The sequence below is a fragment of the Leptodactylus fuscus genome, chromosome 1, assembly GCF_031893055.1.
Source record: "Leptodactylus fuscus isolate aLepFus1 chromosome 1, aLepFus1.hap2, whole genome shotgun sequence".
NCBI lineage: Eukaryota > Metazoa > Chordata > Amphibia > Anura > Leptodactylidae > Leptodactylus > Leptodactylus fuscus.
The window spans coordinates 69333740-69354329 of NC_134265.1; the positions used below are offsets into that span (position 1 = coordinate 69333740).

Sequence of the window (20590 nt, forward strand, 5' to 3'; positions counted from 1 at the left end):
GCTGTGTAACATGAATAGAACCCTACTATTGTGGCCACAAACCAATGAGGCAATGCAGAGATAATTATCATTTTATAGGTATGTAAATGAGCCTGTATGTGTATCTGGGGTTGGGCCTGATTTGTCAGGTTTGCCTATACACAAGTTGCTAATGCTTCAGCTCTCCTTTGGAATCAATGACTAGTATCTCTCCTGTAGCTGCAATTGACATTTTCAACCTTTATGTAAAACCTCTGTAGATATCTGTTGCATGATTTACATATCCATAAATGATCTCTTTATTGCTTGATTGGTTTCTAGCCACAATGGTATGTTTCTATTATTTCTACTATTAAACACCCCTGCATGGTGCTAATATTGTTTGGGAGGGAGGGGGGCATCTTGAACCTGAAGGACTCCGTTTCCCACTCTTCTGTGCTACTGCAGGAAGGCTGATCGCTTGAGACAGAGACTATTTCTTTATATATTTCTCAGCTTTAGCTGTAATGAGATAAAATAGGACTAAGAGAAATGAGGAGATGAAGTGAGAAAGTGCTGAGATATGTTTTGTGCATCTTCTGTGTTATGTTCCTTTAAAGAAGACCTTCCACACCCTCATCTATATGCGGTATTTTATACTGCTAGAAAACCAACAAAGCGCTGAATTCAGTGCACTGTCAACTTTTCCGATATGTTCCCCGATGCTGGGGTACCTACCGGGACACATTATCCTGTTCTATAATGAACCATAGTAAAGTGCTCCTAACTGGTGGTAAATGGTAACTTTGGTTTTATAGAAACAATCGTACATATATATAGTAAATACTATTTTATCTTCTGCCATCTTCTATACCTGATAACTATTGTATATCTTTCTTTTCAATAGCTTGCAAAGTAATAGTTTTGTCTCTTTAATGTGACACTTAAAGCTCTTTGATAAAGTCCACGATGGCTAGAATATTGTTAACATTATATTAAGGCATGTCAATGACCACTTGAACTCTGTAATTGGAAATGGTTTGCTGATTTATGCCGCACACTCCAAGAACGGGAGATCAATATGAAAGCGGCTAATGTAAAGCCTTTCCATTAATTTGCAATAGTGGGTCTCATTTTTTAAAAAAATTTTTATTTTATTGTTTTTGCCGATACAATTTCTGAAAGCCGAAAGGTCAGACGTGGAAATGATCCTGTTCAAAAGTAGAAAAGTCTATTGTTACAGTATTAAATGGATATATCCTGGTATTAGCAATTGGATATTTTCTGGACGCTGATAGCATTTACTGTGATCTAGCCTGAAATTACATTGTAATCTGGCATTTCAGATTAAGTATATAAACAATTGCAAGGTAATGTCTCTTATTCGCTTTAATCTACATTGTATCTGGGAAGTAGATTGTTAAATAGAGTGAAAATAGCTAAATTTATGGTAGACTGCGTATACAGTGAATGTGAAGATATGAGGAGGAACTTCTGTCCATTGTGACTGCCTATTATAAAAAACACTGAATGTTAAAAATATACAAAAATTCTCCTGTCTCATACTGTGAAAAACAGACAAATAATATGTTTTGCTAAGATGTTAGTTTTAACAATTAGTGGCTGGTTAGCTTTTGTGAGGGTAAGGACGTACATTTAGTAGATTGTAAAGCCAGAAGTACCATCCGTCCTGTATAGGTTCTGATCTTTGATCTGGTTTTGGCTTAAAATCTGCACCAACAAACCTAAGTGTGAATTGGAGGAATAAGGGGTGGAGGAATTAAAGCGGTTATCTACTTTCTAATATTGATGGTCTACCACAGGTCATTGATTTTAGAGCTTCATGGGCCTGACTCCTGGGAATTCCACAAATCATCTGTTGTGGGACAATGAGGGTGCAGGTAATCTTTACATGCCAGTAGCCATGCTACTTACTCACTGTACACAGTATAGCAACAAATTGTACAGCGCGTCTTCCAGCATGGAAACATTACAGTTAGCGGCGCCATCCTGGGACAGCTGATCTGCAGGGGTCCTGGCTATTGACAGGCTATCAATATTCGAAAGTGGAAAACCCCTTTAATGTAATAAATGCAGAACAAGCTGATTCTGATAATTACTAGGCTTGGTCACTGAGTGTAAGCCTAAAGCTAAGATGTCTTTATATTGCACAAAGTTACTGATGTCTCTTGTCCTTCAACATTACATAAGTCAATCCACTTAAAAAATGGAATGAACAGCTTGTACTATTAGTGACAGCATTTCTTCATGACTGCCCGGGGCTGTAATCGTCAAAATTGCCTCTCCATATGTCACCATCTTGCGTCAATTGTAGTGTATGGGTTAGAAACTCCTAAAGGGGTTTTGCATGACCACATTTTATTTTTGCCTAACAGCCCATATGTAGTCTTTTACATTGACATTTACTGCCTTTGGTCACTGCAGTCAATAGGGCTACAATCTGGAGTGAATCTCTCCAGTTCCAGCAATATGTTGCTCTCTTCTCACTGTTCTAGCCTTACTTCTTGCTACAGCAGAGAACGGTCACATTGCTGAGACGGGGCCAATCGGTATCAGAGGAGCACTATAGGCATGTGAACTGGTTGGGGGGAATATATGCTGTTCACTAAGGCGAGGTGTAGTGGGAGAGAATGGGAGGTTGTAAGCAGTTCTAAAGGGTGTTCCTTGCTGTCATCTCAGCCAGCTCCAGGAATCTTGGAGAAATGGGTACTGAGAGAGTCATTGACATGGTCGGAAGTGAGTCATGTAAACAGTAGGCAGTTTCTGGAGGACCAAGGAAGCTACACATTTGCTGTTTGATGTGTGGGGGAACATATTAAGGGATAACTAGGTGGGGTAGACCTTCTTTAAAAAAATAAATAAATAAAATACATTTTGCCTGGAAAGCCCCTTTAAGAACGGAATTATGAATCTTGTCTGCTGCACATTGACTGTGCTTAGAGCTAATTCATACGAAGATTTACTTTGTGTAGGAGAGGTGTGGGCGGCAATTCCTGAACTGAATTGTCACCAGGAAGTAATATCTTTTAATTTTTGTCTATATGGTTTTACAATACATATATAATTATGGTGCTTTGACATGTAAATTTTGTAATATTATGCTTTTCAGCGTCTAGGAAACAATGAATTATTGCATGGCAGCTACAGTTCTGTGATACTACTTGTTATTAGAAGCTAAATATGTCATTTTTCCAACATTTGCTGTCAGGGAACAGTCTGTGCGAGGCTGCTATACACATTATACTGTGGGATGATCCTGACAAAATCTATGGTTTTGGATTACTTTTATTTCGTGTGTTTGTGTAGCTTGATATTTCTGTGATATGATTATGTTACATTTCTCAAAATAATGTAGCTTGAGTCCAGAAAAAAACAATCCATTTCATTTCTTGGAAAAACTGGAGAAGTATTAGGGTCCATTCACACGGAGTAACGTGCCGCGTGATGTTTCACGTATACGGGGTGTGAGACTTTGAGCGCCGTAAAAGCTCCCATTGATTTCAATGGGAGCCTGGATCGTATACGCCGCTTTATTTTGCAAAATAACGCGGCATATACGATCCAGGCTCCCATTGAAATCAATGGGAGCGTATACGCTGCTCAAAGTCTCACACGGCGTATACGTGCCACATCACGCGGCACGTTACTTTGTGTGAATGCACCTTTACTGCGTATTTAGACAGTAGTAATGGTGGCCCTTTTGACTGTCACTCAGCTTTCCTAGAAGCATATACAATTATGGCTCTTTTAACCCTGGTATTATGTTCTTATTTATAACGGAGCCATAAAAAATCTGCTCGATCTTCTTTCAAATGGAGCAAATCCTGAAAGACTCCATTGACTTTAATGGGATTTGTTGAGGTTCTTGTATTTGGCTGCAGATGGAGCAATAACTGTTATCAAAATCACCAGAAAGGCCCTTGGAAAACCCTTTAAGTGAGACTAAGAAATGGCGAAATGGAATTTTTTAAATAATTTTATTAAAATAAAAGAAAAAGTTGTACTACAATAAGGCATAACAGTCCACAGCCTGTAGAAGGACACAAGTAAGAGACATGCAAGTGTTCAAGGTTATAAAAGAAAAAAAAAAAACAATAACTGAATAGGTGAAAAGATGCTGATTCTGAATATGTCATGTTTATCTCTGTACTGGCTGGCCTTTCTCTATGGTCAGCCTACAAAGGCTCTTTGTGTGGTATACTGATACATATCTGGGACTCCTATGCTGTGCCGTGTCACGGAGTGGACTCCTAAGCACGTCAGCACACACCCCCTTAAGTGTCCTTGAGTACTAAGATGAAAATGACATCTAGGAATCCGTGCCTTTCCACCCTTCCAGCCATTACAGCAGTTTGTGGGGGTAAACTACGTCCCTTTCAGTTAATATAACAAAAAGATCTTATTTCGGATAGAGAGACTCCATTTCCAATAAGGACCCCTCCAGAGGTAAGACGTCTCTTCTGTACTGATATGTCAGAGTGCAATTTATTAGGATGATGTTTTTTTTATGATATACATTGTGACCTATATGGCTCTGAACTGGCAGCTTTCCTATGTTCGAGTAATGGCTAATACTATGGACTCTTAAAGGGGCTCTATCATTGGGAAAAGTCATTTTAACTAAGCACATACATGTATAGCCTTTAGAAACGCTATTCCACACCTACCTTTAGTATGTAAATTGCCTCAGTGGTATTTGAATGAGTCTGGTTTTATTCATATGCTAATTAGCATCCAGCCAGCACAGGAAGTTCCCAGCAGCACTCGTCTCTGCTATTATCTCCTATCTGTGTGTGCAAAAGAGGAAGCAGGAAGTCAGCAGCAGCAGCACAAGCTACATAGGAAAGAATAGGCAGAGGGTGCACGATGAGACTTCCAGGGTGCACCAAGAGGCTAATTAGCATATGAATAAAAACATTCTCATTCAAAAACCACTGAGGCGATTTACATACAAAAGGTAAGTGTGGAATAGCCTGTCTAAAGGCTATGCAAGTATGTTCTTAGTTAAAAATGACTTTTCACCAATGATAGGCATGTATGTTCGATATCGGTAGAGAGTGCAGTCACTTACTACAGGTTTTTGTTGTTTTTTTTTGCAGATAAACATAAAGACTGTACTGGAGTGACGGTACAAATCACACCTGAAAGGTAATTCTTTTACTAGTATTATTTTCATTATGATTAAGATTGTGCTCTAGATCTGCTTTTATTCTACTGTAACTAGGAATGAAAGTACAAATCCACACTAAAGTCAATGAAAATGGACACTCTCAACCGTAATAAATGATGGTTGTATACACTCACCGGCCACTTTATTAGGTACACCATGCTAGTAACGGGTTGGACCCCTTTTGCCTTCAGAACTGCCTCAATTCTTTGTGGCATAGATTCAACAAGGTGCTGGAAGCATTCCTCAGAGATTTTGGTCCATATTGACATGATGGCATCATACAGTTGCCGCAGATTTGTCGGCTGCACATCCATGATGCGAATCTCCCGTTCCACCACATCCCAAAGATGCTCTATTGGATTGAGATCTGGTGACTGTGGAGGCCATTGGAGTACAGTGAACTCATTGTCATGTTCAAGAAACCAGTCTGAGATGATTCCAGCTTTATGACATGGCATTGCATTATCCTGCTGAAAGTAGCCATCAGATGTTGGGTACATTGTGGTCATAAAGGGATGGACATGGTCAGCAAAAATACCGTATTTTACGGACTATAAGGCGCACTGGACTATAAGCCGCATTGCCCATGAGCGCCTTATAGTCCGTCTCTGTTCATATATAAGGCGCACCGGACTATAAGCCGCAGTCCGGTGCGCATTATATGTTATTGAAAGCGCCCGCAGGCAGACTTTGCCAGCGGCCGCTTAACCCCCCGCGTGCCAGCCGCTTCTATTGGAAGCGCTCGGCAGGCGAGGAGGGGCTCTATCAGCAAAATCATGCTGATAGAGCCCCCCCGTTTTAAAATAAAAGCCTGAAACAGAATGTGAAACTTACCGAGCGGTGCAGGGTGGGCGGGCATTCAGGCCTCCTCTTCCTCCGATGTTCCGTCCTCCTCCGGCGCTCGCAAGCTGATAATGGCCAGGGCACATGCGCAGTAGCCGTAGTAGAAGCATTATGATATTGCGCATGCGCCCCGGCCATTATCAGCGAGCGCCGGAGGAGAAGGACGGAACATCGGAGGAAGAGGAGGCCTGAATGCCCGCCCGCCCGCCCTGCACCGCTGGGTAAGTTTCACGTTCTGTTTCAGGCCGGCGTGACAGCAGGGCTGCCGGACACTTCCCATTCATTTCTATGGGAGCCGGCATGCGAGCGCTCCCCATAGAAATGAATGGACTGCTTTTTTCCATTCATTTCTATAGGGAGCGCTCGCATGCCGGCTCCCATAGAAATGAATGGGAAGTGTCTGTCCATTCATTTCTATGGGGAACGCTCGCATGCCGGCTCCCATAGAAATGAATAGGAAGTGTCCGGCAGCCCTGCTGTAACGCCGGCGTGTACGGCTGTGATACACGCCGGCGTTCCATAGTGTGAATGCACCCTTACGGTGCCTTTTATGTATGTATGGAAGCGGCACGCAGTCTTTGCCGCCGCTTCCATCCATATATAAGCCGCACCGGACTATAAGCCGCACTTACGATTTCTGAGGAAATCGTAGGTTTTTATGTGCGCCTTATAGTCCGGAAAATACGGTACTCAGGTAGGCTTTGGCGTTGCAACGATGCTCAATTGGTACCAAGGGGCCCAAAGAGTGCCAAGAAAATATTCCCCACACCATGACACCACCACCACCAGCCTGAACCGTTGATACACAAGGCAGGATGGATCCATTCTTTCATGTTGTTGACGCCAAATTCTGACCCTACCATCCGAATGTCGCAGCAGAAATCGAGACTCTTCAGAGCAGGCAACGTTTTTCCAAACTTCAATTGTCCAATTTCGATGAGCTTGTGCAAATTGTAGCCTCAGTTTCCTGTTCTTAGCTGAAAGGAGTGGTACCCGGTGTGGTCTTCTGCTGCTGTAGCCCATCTGCCTCAAAGTTCGACGTACTGTGCGTTCAGAGATGCTCTTCTGGCTACCTTGGTTGTAACGGGTGGCTATTTGAGTCACTGTTGCCTTTCTATCAGCTCGAACCAGTCTGGCCATTCTCCTCTGACCTCTGGCATCAACAACGCATTTCCGCCCACAGAACTGCCGCTCACTGGATGTTTTTTCTTTTTCGGACCATTCTCTGTAAACCCTAGAGATGGTTGTGCGTGAAAATCCCAGTAGATCAGCAGTTTCTGAAATACTCAGACCAGCCCTTCTGGCACCAACAACCATGCCACGTTCAAAGGCACTCAAATCACCTTTCTTCCCCATACTGATGCTCGGTTTGAACTGCAGGAGCTTGTCTAGACCATGTCCACATGCCTAAATGCACTGAGTTGCTGCCATGTGATTGGCTGATTAGAAATTAAGTGTTAACGAACAGTTGGACAGGTGTACCTAATAAAGTGGCCGGTGAGTGTATTTTCCCAATGATAAAAAATGGCTGTTTTTGAATTTTTTGTCACATAGTCAATCAAAAGATCTTTTATTCTCATGAATTATTCTTTATCCTTATGACTGGTCTTTTGTCCATAAATGACCTTTCTGACCATTATTGGCCAAAAAGAAGGACTATAACATCCACTATGGCTGTATCTACAAAGCAATCTTTGACTAGATTGTTCATTCAACGGTTGTTAAACCATTAGCCTACTTCTATCTAGTGTGTATAGTCACTTTAAGCCACAGCCATGGTCTCCATACATACAGAGATTGTCACCATTTTCATCAGTCCTTGTCCCCACTAAAACTCCCAATATATAGTAGTTTCTCTACATTGAACACACATAAGGAACCACTTTAGAGGAAGCCAAAGCTAAGCCATCCATATTATATGGTCCTTATGCAGAGATAATCATCTCCTTATAGATTCCAGAGGACTGTCAACTGTCTATAGGTGAATCTGACAAATCATGCCCCGCCCCTGGTGCACTTTCAGGCTAATTTGCATATCCATAAAATATGATTTTCTCTGCATTGGTTTGCAGCCACAATGGTATGTTTCTGCTACTATTAGAGGTCCATACATGGCATTATTATTGGTTTGGATCTTAGTTTCCCTTTATCTTATAATGGGATCTGTCAGGCTTCCGTCTGTGTTACAGTATTTTCTGTGGTGCGAATAGCGCTGCAGACTGTGTTATTCTTGCCAAACCCCTATAAATGAAAAAAATGGAAGTTTTTAAACAGAAACCCGAGGCACATCTCTGCAAGAAATATACTTTACATAAGATAATAGTTCATTTTTATCTGGCACTATTGTTTACTATGTGATATTAAAAGTACGCAATGAAAATTCCTATTCATCGCTTGTATTTATTTCCTTTTGACTGGCGTTTTATGAAAGCGTGTCTCTTTTTTTATTACGCCCAGGCAGCCGCTGATTGCTGGCATTTATCTCTTGATGTCTATGGACACTGTAATCCCACCGGGTGAAAAGGGTAAGTATTTCTTGTAAATGTGTATATATTTAAAGCCTGATAATACAATGACAGTGGAGATGGATGTCACCGTCTACTCGCTTCATTTAAGAGCTAAATAAACTCATTGATTTGTGGGAGACATTTAACACTTCCATGTTTGTATTACCATCCTCATTTTTTTCTATTAAATCTACGCAAAACCCTCTTTTCCTTTGAAAGGAATATTTATAGTTTATTTTTACATCTGTTGTCTCAGGAGAGTGATGGGATCGGGTCCAGGGTAGGAACTTGGTTCAATGGTTTGTGGGTCACATTTTCTTCCAAATTGTAGGTAAAGTTGTGTAGTATTACTGAGATATTACTTTACCAGTATTACAGAATGTAGGAATCTGGAGTTATAGATGGAAGGATAAGTGGATTTCCTTTCGAGAGCACACATGCACTGCTGTATTTGTATATTTGGAAAAACAGCACCCATAGAAAAGCTTTGGTCCTATACTATAATACTACTGTTTATACATAGAATTTCCAGTGCAACTTTTCGGGAAATGACATCATCAGGCATGGAGTGGGGCTTCCCTAATGAATTGTAGTCCATGCATAGGTGAATCGGGGAGAAGGGTTTCCAGTAGATGCAAACTTGTTCCCCTCCTGGGCAGAGGGGTAGAATGAACAGGCCCTCTGATTCTTATCAGGTCATCATGAATCATTTGACTGCAAGGAGCTGAGCAGAGTGAGACTGTGGTCCTCTTGAAATCAATCTGGAAAAACCAAAACCCCATTAATGCTATTGATAGTGATTAAATCCAAGCCTTCATTGCTCATAGCTATGGGGGAGCCAGCAAGGGACGTAATAAACTTCAGTAGAAAACTGCCATCTCTATGTCTATGAAAAGTCCATGTAGAGAAGCTACCTATCTGAACAGTATACCTTAATTTCTATAAATGCATCTTGTCATAAGAGCTTCTTTAAATGAACAAATGTTTCTTGTTCAAAATAAAGATCTCTTAATCGGGAATTGTCAATTGTTGCTTCACAAAATGTAATATGTGTTAGAAGTATTATTTTTCATTGTGTATACTATATCACTTGACTACTTACTGTACTTAGCTGTTCCTGTTCCTTCAAAATATCCAGTGATCTGAGGCAGAAAATAACCAGCTGTAAAAACACGATTTTGTGATACTCCATCAGGAGATGTATTTGCTTATTTGAGTCCACCAAGTGGCACCAGCCTGCTGGAGGGTTTTGTTAGTATGTTACAATACTGTATTGGATTTGGTAAGAAGTTGGAGTCCTTAACAAAACTTGCTGCAAGTTCTATGTGGACACATCTGTTTAATGGAATTGCAAATACACCACTTCTGTAAAGTACCTCTGTTAATGCAGCCACTCTCTCGAATGGGAGCGTGTGATATTTCCCAGACATTTGCCGCAATTTATATAATATAGGCAGAATAAAGTTAGTGCGAAAAATGGGAATGAATTTGCAGAGTAATGGAGAGGCCCCATTCTCATTCCAAAAATCTAGTTTTAGAAATAGGCTTGCTGCAAATATCAATAAGCAAGTTCACTTTTGGTTGTCTGAAAAACAGATTTTGAGTGTTACAGTCCTTGTATTGTAAACTACCTTTCTTGGCATTGATAAAGCTGACGCTGTTGTTTGTTTTCTTCGTTTTTTATGGTGCCAAAAGGAAGGGTCTTCCCATCAGTTTACAGAAATTCATTGTAGTAAGCCTTGTCCTTAGGGAGACAATTGTCTGCTCTCCTCCGTGCCTGGAGCTAAGAATGGCCTAGAAACATCACAGGTTACTTGCCGGTAATTGGTAGCTGGCCGCCTTGAATTACTTCTGTCATGTAAGATGATGGTAAATCGCTCCGTTACAGTAGGCCTCTGGATAGGAAGTGCGGTATGTTTACACTGTGTAAGGTGTTCAGAGGCTTTACGTAAGAAATAGGAATTTGATTTATGTTTTCTGAAACAGAAGACTTTTTTTTTTTTGTTACGCACATCCCTCATTTCTTCGCCCCCTTTTAATACATTCCTGTTTTATGACTCCATTACTTGCACCCAAATGTGAGTTTATTTTTTCTAGAAATGTTAAGTATGTGCTTGCTGACACTTATTATTAGTATCCCATTTTTGATCATTTAAATGAGGTTAACTACATGAAAGGAATACGCGTTTTCATCACATAAATATATTTCAACATCTCCGTTCTGCTTCAAAGACAAGCTTGCTTTAATTGGGTCTACCAGCCCTCTCTTAATAAATAACCAGGCTTTTTTGATTTGAACTCCATGGACTATAATTTTAGGCTGCAATTCCAAATTTTTTCCACGATCATCAGATGAAAGAGAATTGCGTTTGGAATGTGCTCCACCACGATTTTGATGTTTTGCATGCAACTTGTGTCATTAGGTTTTGGACTAGAAATTATACAAAGTCCGTGCAGTATGATGCATGTTACTAATCAGTCTGACCTACTACTTTACATCTGTCGCTGAGGCCAGATCTAGCACGGATATGTTTATGTTTGAAGTGTTGGTCAGCTCTTACAGCTATCAGAATTATTGGTTGCAGTCAAAGATTCTGAGTAAAGCATATCCTCAGTTTATGGTAAGATACAACATTTTAGAGATAATGACAAGGTCTAGGAGGTGTTCTTGACATATCTTCTGTGGGGTAGGTAGCTCGGTAGCAGCAGTGATGCGGACCCAATCAGTCAAAAACAGCGAAACATAATATGCAGCAAACAGGTTTAATGAGAAAAAAAAACTGGAAAATAAATCTTCATGTCAGGCACAAACTGAACAAAAAAAAATACAGCCGTAATTTCAGGCAAAAACAAAATAAAATCCTGCTCATCTGAGCGACAATACAGAGATGCTAACCTAACTATACATGTGGCTTACTACCAGCCACACGAACAAAGCAAGCCCAACTTTGTCTCACCGGACTCAGGGTTACAGGACAGACCCATACACCTCCTTTCATTTCCTGGATCTGCACTGGATTACAGAATCTGCAGCCTTTCTCTGGCCCGGTAATGAGCCAAGAACTCACACCTGGAGCTGAGGCCTTCTCAAGACCTGCCCTGGACCACACATAAGTTAAAAACCTGCGGGAGATATAGCGTGATTCCAGCACTCTGCTTGTCATCTTCTTACACTTCATACTTATGAATATCTTAAAGAGGACCTTTCGCCACCTCTATCAATTCAAGTTCTACTGATTCAAGCACAATTGGAATTTTCTCTCTAGCCCTCACTATTCCTGAGCAGAAAACACAGATAGTTTTGATCCCTGATGTGATATTTAAGCTGTGTAATGTCAAAAGAGAGGTGTCAGGTAGGAGTGTGTTTGAGAGCTCCAATCAGAGGCAGCCAGTGTCAGAGCTCAGAACCACATCCCTTGTCTGCTCCTGCCTGACTCCACCCTCCTGACAGTACAGAGCCTAAATAGCATAAGAAGCACCAAAACTAACAGCATTGACTACTGTGGACCTGTGGGGGCTAGAGAAAAAATTCCATCTTTGTCGGAATCAGTGATGCTATTCATTTATGTTAATACCTGGAGGTGGTGAAATTTCCTTTTTAATGGTTATCCACTTCTTAAAAATAGTTCACAAATATTTCTAGAATCAGCCAAGATTGCAGTCATTGGGGTGAATAATTTGACTACTGCCATCTTGCTTCCTGTAGATGCTGGTACCATACAGGAGCTTATCACTGTTTACATAGGCCACATATTGTCCACTGAGGACCATCTAACAATCTGATGTGCTGCAGTATGAGCAGCTATACAGTTTATTGTGACTAGAAATGTAAGTCATTTTGGGAACTGTTTTTAAAAAGTGTCCCATTGCTTAAGGCTGAAGCCTCACGTTGCAGATTTCTCAGTGTTTTTTTTTTTTTTTTTAAGCCAAAGCCAAGAGTGGCTATAAAAGGATGGGAAATATATAGAAAGTACTTTTATACTCCTTCCTTCTGCTCAATCTACATCTGGCTTTGGCTAAAAAAAAAAAAAAAAAAAAATACAGCAAAAAAACTGCTTTTCTGCAACTTGGGGCCTCAGCCCAAAAGGTTTTTTTCCACGTCAAGGTTTAACCTTTTCTTCAGTTTCCTCTCTCCTCCACTTCTTGGTTTTAGCAACAAGTTGGTTGGCTTAGTCTGTGCGATCTACAACTCCGGCCAACAGCATACACCCGAGATAAACAGTCTGCTTCTTCTACATTGCACAGTTATTTCTGGATTTACATCCACAGATAACAAGGCACTGAGACCTTGCTTACCTCACCGATGCCCCATTGCTCCTTTTCCACTGGTCTCCATTCTTTATTTCTTGCCTCCTTCTTGATAAACAGGAAATGCCCACTCAGCCAATCATTGGATGCAGCAGTGACCCGCCTATGCCGTGATTGCTGAAGCAGGCATTTCCTGTGTGCAAAAACGGGAACAGGAAATAGAAACCAGCAGAGACCTGGTAACTGTTAGAATGGGAGAAGCAGGGGATCAGTGAGGTCAGCATTTCTTTCTTTTTTGTTTTTAAATACATTTCTTGAAAATAGTTTTTCCCTGCCGTAAAACCCCTTTAAATACTTTCGGCTATATTACCCCCATAGATTACAGCAGACGACAACCCAGGAGCAGCACAACCTGTGATCAGCTCATAACTGAGGGGTCTTTTTTAACAAAACGGCATTGTGTAAAGCAGACAACCCTTGTAATCTTGTATTGTGTTAGCTGAGCAAGAATTATGGGCACCAGCACCTGGTGGTAACACTACTGTATAATCCATCCATGCAGTATATGCAATTAGAACATACTCATTTTATATGACATGGCAAAACATGTGATTTTTCCATCTCTGTAATAATTGAAGCCTTTTGGAGGTGGTCGCCATACATTCTTACACTGAAAGGATTTCCTGTCTTTATACATTGTTTCCAAATTCTTATGTCCTTGACTTTGAAAATGGAAAGCGGAGAACCTATTATCAGGTTACAGAGCCGGGTAGTGAGTCATAGCGTGTCTTTCAATTTCAGGTGTTGAGCCATTTGCCTGTAAAATGCAAAATATATTTTTACATCAGAAGCTAGTTCTATTTTTTGAAATGTCAGAATATTGGCTTAAATCTTATTGGCGTATTATATTACATTATATCAGGTTGCTAAGGATGTGGGAAAATGAAAGTTCAGTACGTAGGTAGATGCTGCTATTAATCCGGCTGAAAACAGAGGCTTTTTTATTGTTACAAATTTATTGCTGATGTTATATACATTAAGCCGAACACTATGCTATATGTAATGGTAGCTTGTAGCCTTTTGTCTTAATGTAGTTTCAAGCCCCTTATGACTTTTTAGACCATTTTATTACCTTATAATGCACAGTAGGGGATGCATTATCATATGAATAATTTATTGATACATTCAAGAGCTTGGCCCTAGACAGAGACATGTATTACTGCTCTGAAATGCTAAGAATAGGTTTTTGGAATGAAATACAGTCAAATCTATATTTACGATGCATTGACATTTGCTTATTTTTGTTTTAGCTGTGAATTCAGATATTGCCTGTGCATATGAAAAACCAACCATGCATCCGTTTGCCTACAGAGTCCATACACATCAGCTAGGTAGGTCTTCCTCAGCCTAGAAATTCACAGTAACCTGGTGACTTTATGCACGCTATATACATTTATGATGTTGAATTTCTAGGTCAAGTTGTAAGTGGCTTCAGAATCAGGAATGGAAAGTGGTCTTTAATCGGGAGACAGAGTCCACAACTACCACAGGTATGTTATCCAATAAACTTAGGCATTAAATTAAAGTGGATGAAAATTAACAATTTCAACCAAAACTAACATTTGTTGGGTAAAATTTACCAACAAACAATCCCCATACAAGCATTTGACGCTTGCGGGTATTGTCGACGAAGGCCTATATGGCAAGAAAAGCGCCTTAAATATATTGTTGTTGTCATTATTGTCATTTTACCCAATACACTAAGGGCTGTAAAGAAGTCAGCTGTGTTTGAGATTTTTTCCCTATAGTCGAATGAAAGATCTCTTGTTCTTCAGTCCTTGGAAGAATCTTCCCAGAGATATTGTTTATTCTTCTCTCAGTGACATTGAAAATGTATGACCAGTGTGAATGACTGTAATGAACAATATGACCTAAAAGGTGGTTGGGGGCATTGTTGCGTATACAAGATAATTGTTTGTTCAATGGCTTTTCAACAATCACCTTCATTCTATCGGTCTTTATTTTGGACACCTTTAGATTTTTACTCATGCTTATACAGCCTGCTTTACTATTGCTCATAAGATCCTGGACGGGGCCGTATAAGGCTAAGTTCATACAGGGGGCGGTATAGCAGGTTTTGGCACTGAGAGTGACGCGGGGAGCCGTGTCACTCTCCGGTCAAAACCCGACTGAATCCGCCTGTAGGAAGGGCAGCCCCCTCATGGAAAAAAGTAGCCTAGCGGTCTACATAGACCACCATTGTGAGGGGACGGATTATGACGTGGATTACACGTCATAATCTGCCCCCTCTGTGCCCGTGTGAACGGGCCCTAAGGGTTCATCCACACAGAGGAAAATGGTGAGGAATTTGTTGTGGAATTTCAGCACTGAAAAAAAAAAGCCTCCCATTGACTTCAATGGGAGACTTTTTTTTCAGCACTGAAATTCCACACCAAATTTCTCACCATTTTACTCCATGGGAATGGACCCTTAGTCAGTGTTTCTCAATCTTTTCAAGCAATGTACCCCCTAGGGAGAAAATGTCCCAACCAAGTACCCCCAAAGAAGTGATACGTGTACCCGTGGGAATAATGTGGCATACCCCCATTGGTTCAGGTCCGCAAGTTGAGAAGCACTGGTGTAAGGAACCACATTCTCCTGATCAGTGGAGATCTAGGCATTTTACTTCCTGCTGTATTCTCTGTGTATCAGCTGCTGGGAACAGCTGATCGGTGGTGATGTTGAGTGCCAGACTCCCACCAATCCAATATTGACAGCATGGAAAACCAGTTCAAGAATTATAATTTTTCTTTTTGCTTTAGGCATTTTACCCAGTAGAAGAACCTCTTGACGTTCGCCCTGGAGATATTCTAGCAGCTAGATGTCTTTTCACTGGCCAAGGCAGGACATCCAATACTTTTATCGGGTAAGTGTTCGTTCTGATATAAGCTCAAACATTTTCAATATTTATTCTAATATGCGATCGTGAAATAGTCACTGCCCTGCACACTGTCAATTGCAAATTAAAGGGATTCTATCATTAGAATTCTGTTTTAAGCTAAACCCACGTCCGAATAGCCATAAGAAAGGCTATTCTTCCCCTACCTTTAGATGTTTTCTCCATTCCTTAGATATCCCGGTTTTTGTACATATGTTAACTAGTTTTCTCGCAGCACTGGGGGTGGTCCCCAGCGCTCAAAAAGCACTGGGGGCGTCCCCTGTGCTTTGAGAAAGACTATCCAGCACCGCCTTATTCTTGTTCGGCTCCATTGCCTCTTCTTCCTTGTCCCGTCACGTCTTCTTCAAAAAGCGCTGATTGCGCATGTCTGTCGCGATTTTCCTGTGCCAAACGGGAGAGGCCGACGGACAAGCCCAGTGTGCACAGTCGGCCATTTTACTGTGGCCCAACAGGAAAGAAGAGGCGGAGGCTGCGAACAAGAAGAAGGCGGCGCTGGAGAGTTTTTTGCAGCACAGGGGACACTCCCAGTGCTGTGAGAAAGCTACTTAGCATATGGACAAAAACCGGGATATGGAAAGAACAGCGGCACGGAGAAGACATCTAAAGGTAGGGGAAGAATAGCCGTTTTTACTGGTTTAGCTTAAAACAGGATTCTAATGATGGAATCCCTTTAACTTGAGGAAAATGAGAGGTTCAGATGCTCTTCCAACTTCATAACTTCATAACATAAGTATCCTATGGGAATTTGGACTGTAAGCAGCCGGTTTCATTCTGTGTCCTTGGCGCTGGGCAGACATAGACACTTGCTATTCATTTTTTTGCACTTTATAAAAGGCAAAAATTCTGTAAATTCAAAATTCCTCCAACATTGAAATCCAAATTGGCAGACGTGATCATTGATCTTTGTACAGTTTGCAGCTGTCAGTTGCATATTTCTTGTATACACAAGGTGATTCCCGCAAACAGTGATTTTTATCTATGCATCAGCTGCTGTTTGCTTGTTTGTCGGCTGATCGCTGTATGTATTTATGTAAGCCAATTGTAATGAACTTTCTTTTTTTGGATAGGAGTTCAGCGGGGATGTAACCACTCAGGCCACAACCCATCAGGAGGATGGAGGATTTTTGTCACCCATTATGAATGGAGCGGTGTTCATGTAGTGCAGCCATCACTGAATTAGTTTTAATGGGAATGCCACAGATAGTGTAGTGCTATATTTCATCTATCTCTGACACTTCAGTCTAAATAAATGGAGCAGTGTGCTTGCTGCCTGACCACTGCACACTCAACGTTCCATTCAGAAAGGCAAAATTCCTCAAAATTCTTCAATTCTCCTGATTTGGTCAGGGTATGAGTGGACAGACTTCCTTTGATAACTGTGTCTATAGGATATGCCATAATGTAGGTTCTTCCTCTGGAACCTATAGTAGTCTTGAGAATGATGTAAGTAGAAAGAAAGCTCGATGATTAGCTACAGAAACAATGGGATTATTCAGCCTGAGCCTCGCACCGTAGGTTCCACAGCTGTATCAGTCACGGAAATCTGTGGCAAGATCAAGCAGAACTCTTCTTTTTTCTATGTGATGAGTAAAGAAGCGTCCGTCACAGCCTGCCATTGATCAGCTCCAAATTTCTCCTAGTGAACACCTTCAGAGAGCTACTTCTGGCCTTCTTCACACCAGCAGGGATTCATTCATAAAGTCGATTGATGTAATTTCAGAATAGTTTTGATATACGAATGGCTACCGAACACCTCTGCAGTCGCTTATTTTATAAATTGCTGAAAGAATAGTACATTTTTTCCGTAGCCCAAAAATGTAGACTTACATCATGAGGGTTTTATTCATGCCTGTTGTTCTAAACATGACTGGAGAACATTGCTAGATGACGTCAGGAGGATTAAATCGGATCCGCCTGGAATGTCTTTGATTTTATTCCCATATGGATTTCACTTTGCATAAAATTGTGTTTTGGTTAATAAGGAAATGGTCAAGAGAGAAACACATGTCAGTTCATTACGGATCTATTGTTGAAATGTTTAGATGTATGTAATAGAACAAAATCCAGATTTGCCTGATTTTACCATATGCCCAGCATATGCATAGCACCAGACAAAGACTGAGGCAGAAAGCATAGCCAGTTGTCACAGCCATTGGAGAATTTTCTATTAAGATACTCTGCAGATTTCACAATAGTGCAGCTACATTTACTTGCTTGGCTTACCTGTCATTATGTATTTTCCATGGACAGTTGTACAGGGCTATTACTTGTTTTTTTTCTTCTTTTACATGTTAGTTTATTATCTAAAGTGAAATAGCATTCCAACAATTATTTCTCCCGCTCCCTAACTGTATTTGTTTCTAAAATGCATTGTGTGAAATTATTGTGGCTGTGACATCCCCTAATGGGGTTATTCATTAAATGGCAAATGCGCCTGTTTTAAAGGGGTTTTCCAGGCAAAATTATTATTATTATTATTTTATAAAAAAAAAGGTCTGTTAGTGCTATTAATGGGTTAATAAGTGCACTCAAATACCTTTAGCAGTGTTTTGAGTGATTTCTTGGTTACTCTGGGAGCTACTGGTGCATTTCTTTACATGGTGTAGCTTTCTGCTGTCTTAGCTAATGCAATGCCTTATGGTAGTTGTAGGCTGACTCACACTACCTCCCTCACACCCCCTCCCGGTCTCCCAAGCTATCCCACCCTCTACTTCCCCTTCCCAACTAGCTAACTCGGCCCAGCCCCCCACCCCATCATACTTACCTATCTTCCTGTCCAGACTTCGCCTTTGTAGGGACGGCTCCTCCTCTTTGACTTTCCGGTGCTTGCGCAGTACAGATTGAGTGATGGTTAGATTGCAAGGTGCCAGCATGGTCAAAGTAGAGGAGGAGCCGTCCCCGCAGAAGGGAAGTTTGGATAGGAAGATAGGTAAGTTTGATGAAGTGGAGGAGCTTTGGTGACATGCCGTTTTTGGAAACTGGGAAACGGATTGTCACCAGATAAGCGTTAAATGTCCCTGGGGCAATCACATGACCATCCAAGGAATATGGGTAAATATACATTTTTTGTTAAAGTATTTAATTTAGAAAGTAAGCGGGGGGAGGGTGTTTTAGATTAGTGTAGAAAATGCATTTTATCCCGGGAAAGCCCCTTAATACCTAATGATAAAATGCCCCCCCCCCCCCTCTTTTCTACCATATTCTTGCATAACCAGGCAAAAGTCTAGCTTGTTAAGTTTAGTAAGTAGTGCCAGCTGAAAGCCTAGATGCACCTAGAAATTTAACTTGGGTGGCTGACACTGAGGTGCCTGCTGCTGGCCTCCTCCAATTCAGCAGTTTGTACCCTAGAATCATTGAGTGTCATTCTACTGGTTCTGATGCAGCTGGAATATTTTCTGTAGTTCCCTTCATTCCTGGACAATCTGTGCTGTTATTTTCAGCACACATTATTCAAGGGTCCTTACTGTCAGGTAGGTAGTTTTGGATTGGAACAGATAGCCAGGGACCACATGCCTGGCTGTAGCTGGCCTAATTAACATGTTGGTGGCTAAGACAAATGATTACTGAGGAACAGTGGGTGCTAGAGAAAAAATTCCAATGGCACTGGGGTTAATAGAGTCACATCTACTGAAGGATGCAAAAAAATTGAATTGATGGAGGTAGGGAAAGGACTTCTTTAAGTTTCACTTGGGGCAGCTTGTCAGTGAGTGCCAGTATTTATGGTCTGTCGCCGTCCTCTTAGCTAATAAGAAGTTAAAGGGGTATCACCATAACTCTTCTTCATCAACCTGGCAGGCTCTGTGCTCTCTTCACTTCCTGGTTTTCTCGGCACATTGGTGGGCAGGGTTTCACTTGCTCTGCTATCTGCTATGTTTGCAGTCATTAATGAGGGATTGGTTGTAAATGCATTATCACAGTATGAAGCTGATGTAGAAGCTGATGTAGCAGAGCTGGATTTGAGTCAGCTTGCATTACATACAGAGGTATCGGACTCCCTATCTCAGCCCTTATCAGCCAAATTCAATTAAACCGGCTGATGAGTGGAAGAGCTGAAGATAGACAGCACAGTAATCCCGGAGCTCTCACCTCCCCCCTCCCCTATCTGAGGAGCTCCGTTACTTTTCAGACATACACAGCTCAGAGCTGCTGTCGAGCACTGAGCCCCTCCCTCCCCCTGAGAGCAGGCAGCTATGTCACTGAGGGACTGAGCAGATAAGCTCCATGGCCATAGAAACAGAGTGTAAACAATGAAGTGAATAAATTAAGATAGCGGCCTAACAAAGCAGTTTTGATAAAGCAATGTATTTAGCAAAGTCTTAAATCCACATAAACTAGTAGTATATATAGGATGCTTTTCATGGAACAACCCCTTTAAAGCCATGCATGGAGGAGACCTGCAATAGGTACACAAATCTCATATGTCCTCCACTGGCTGCAATATTACCACAGATTGGTTGGTATTACTGATAAGGTTAGAAAAAAACATATATTCCTTTTGTTTGCTTTCATATTGCAAAAACATTATAATCTTTGATAAGACGTATATATGCTGCTTAAGAAACATGCTGTGAGGCTATATAATAAGATGGTGCCTGCATCCAGGATGGGTGCAAGAAAATAAATGCTTGGCTTGCTACCAGAAGACAGCTCCCCAAGGTTACCACTCAGGACCGGGAGTAGCTGGCTATATATGGAAGTGCTTAAACTTTTTCTGTTTGATTGAAATGTACTATACCAATCAGGAATGAATATGAAATTTACGTTGTTGTTCTCTCTTATCATTTCTCTGCTACTATTTAACTCCACGTTGTTTTAATAAAGTGTGTCAGTGCACTTTCTTCACTGCTAAGAGAGGAGTTAATACCAACATTTTGTGTCTGGTGT

General features: G+C 41.1%; 1 protein-coding gene across 6 annotated transcripts in view; it reads left to right on the forward strand.

Annotated features, from left to right (window-relative positions):
- The window catches only part of PAM (peptidylglycine alpha-amidating monooxygenase), a 174472-nt gene that overhangs the window by 94498 nt on the left and 59384 nt on the right, over positions 1 to 20590 (forward strand). For all 6 annotated transcript variants that reach the window (XM_075271700.1, XM_075271690.1, XM_075271716.1 and 3 more), the window contains exons 8-12: positions 5079 to 5127; positions 8450 to 8517; positions 14058 to 14138; positions 14221 to 14297; positions 15570 to 15673. In XM_075271700.1, the coding sequence (XP_075127801.1) occupies positions 5079 to 5127; positions 8450 to 8517; positions 14058 to 14138; positions 14221 to 14297; positions 15570 to 15673 (379 nt within the window). The remainder of the gene's footprint in view (positions 1 to 5078; positions 5128 to 8449; positions 8518 to 14057; positions 14139 to 14220; positions 14298 to 15569; positions 15674 to 20590) is intronic.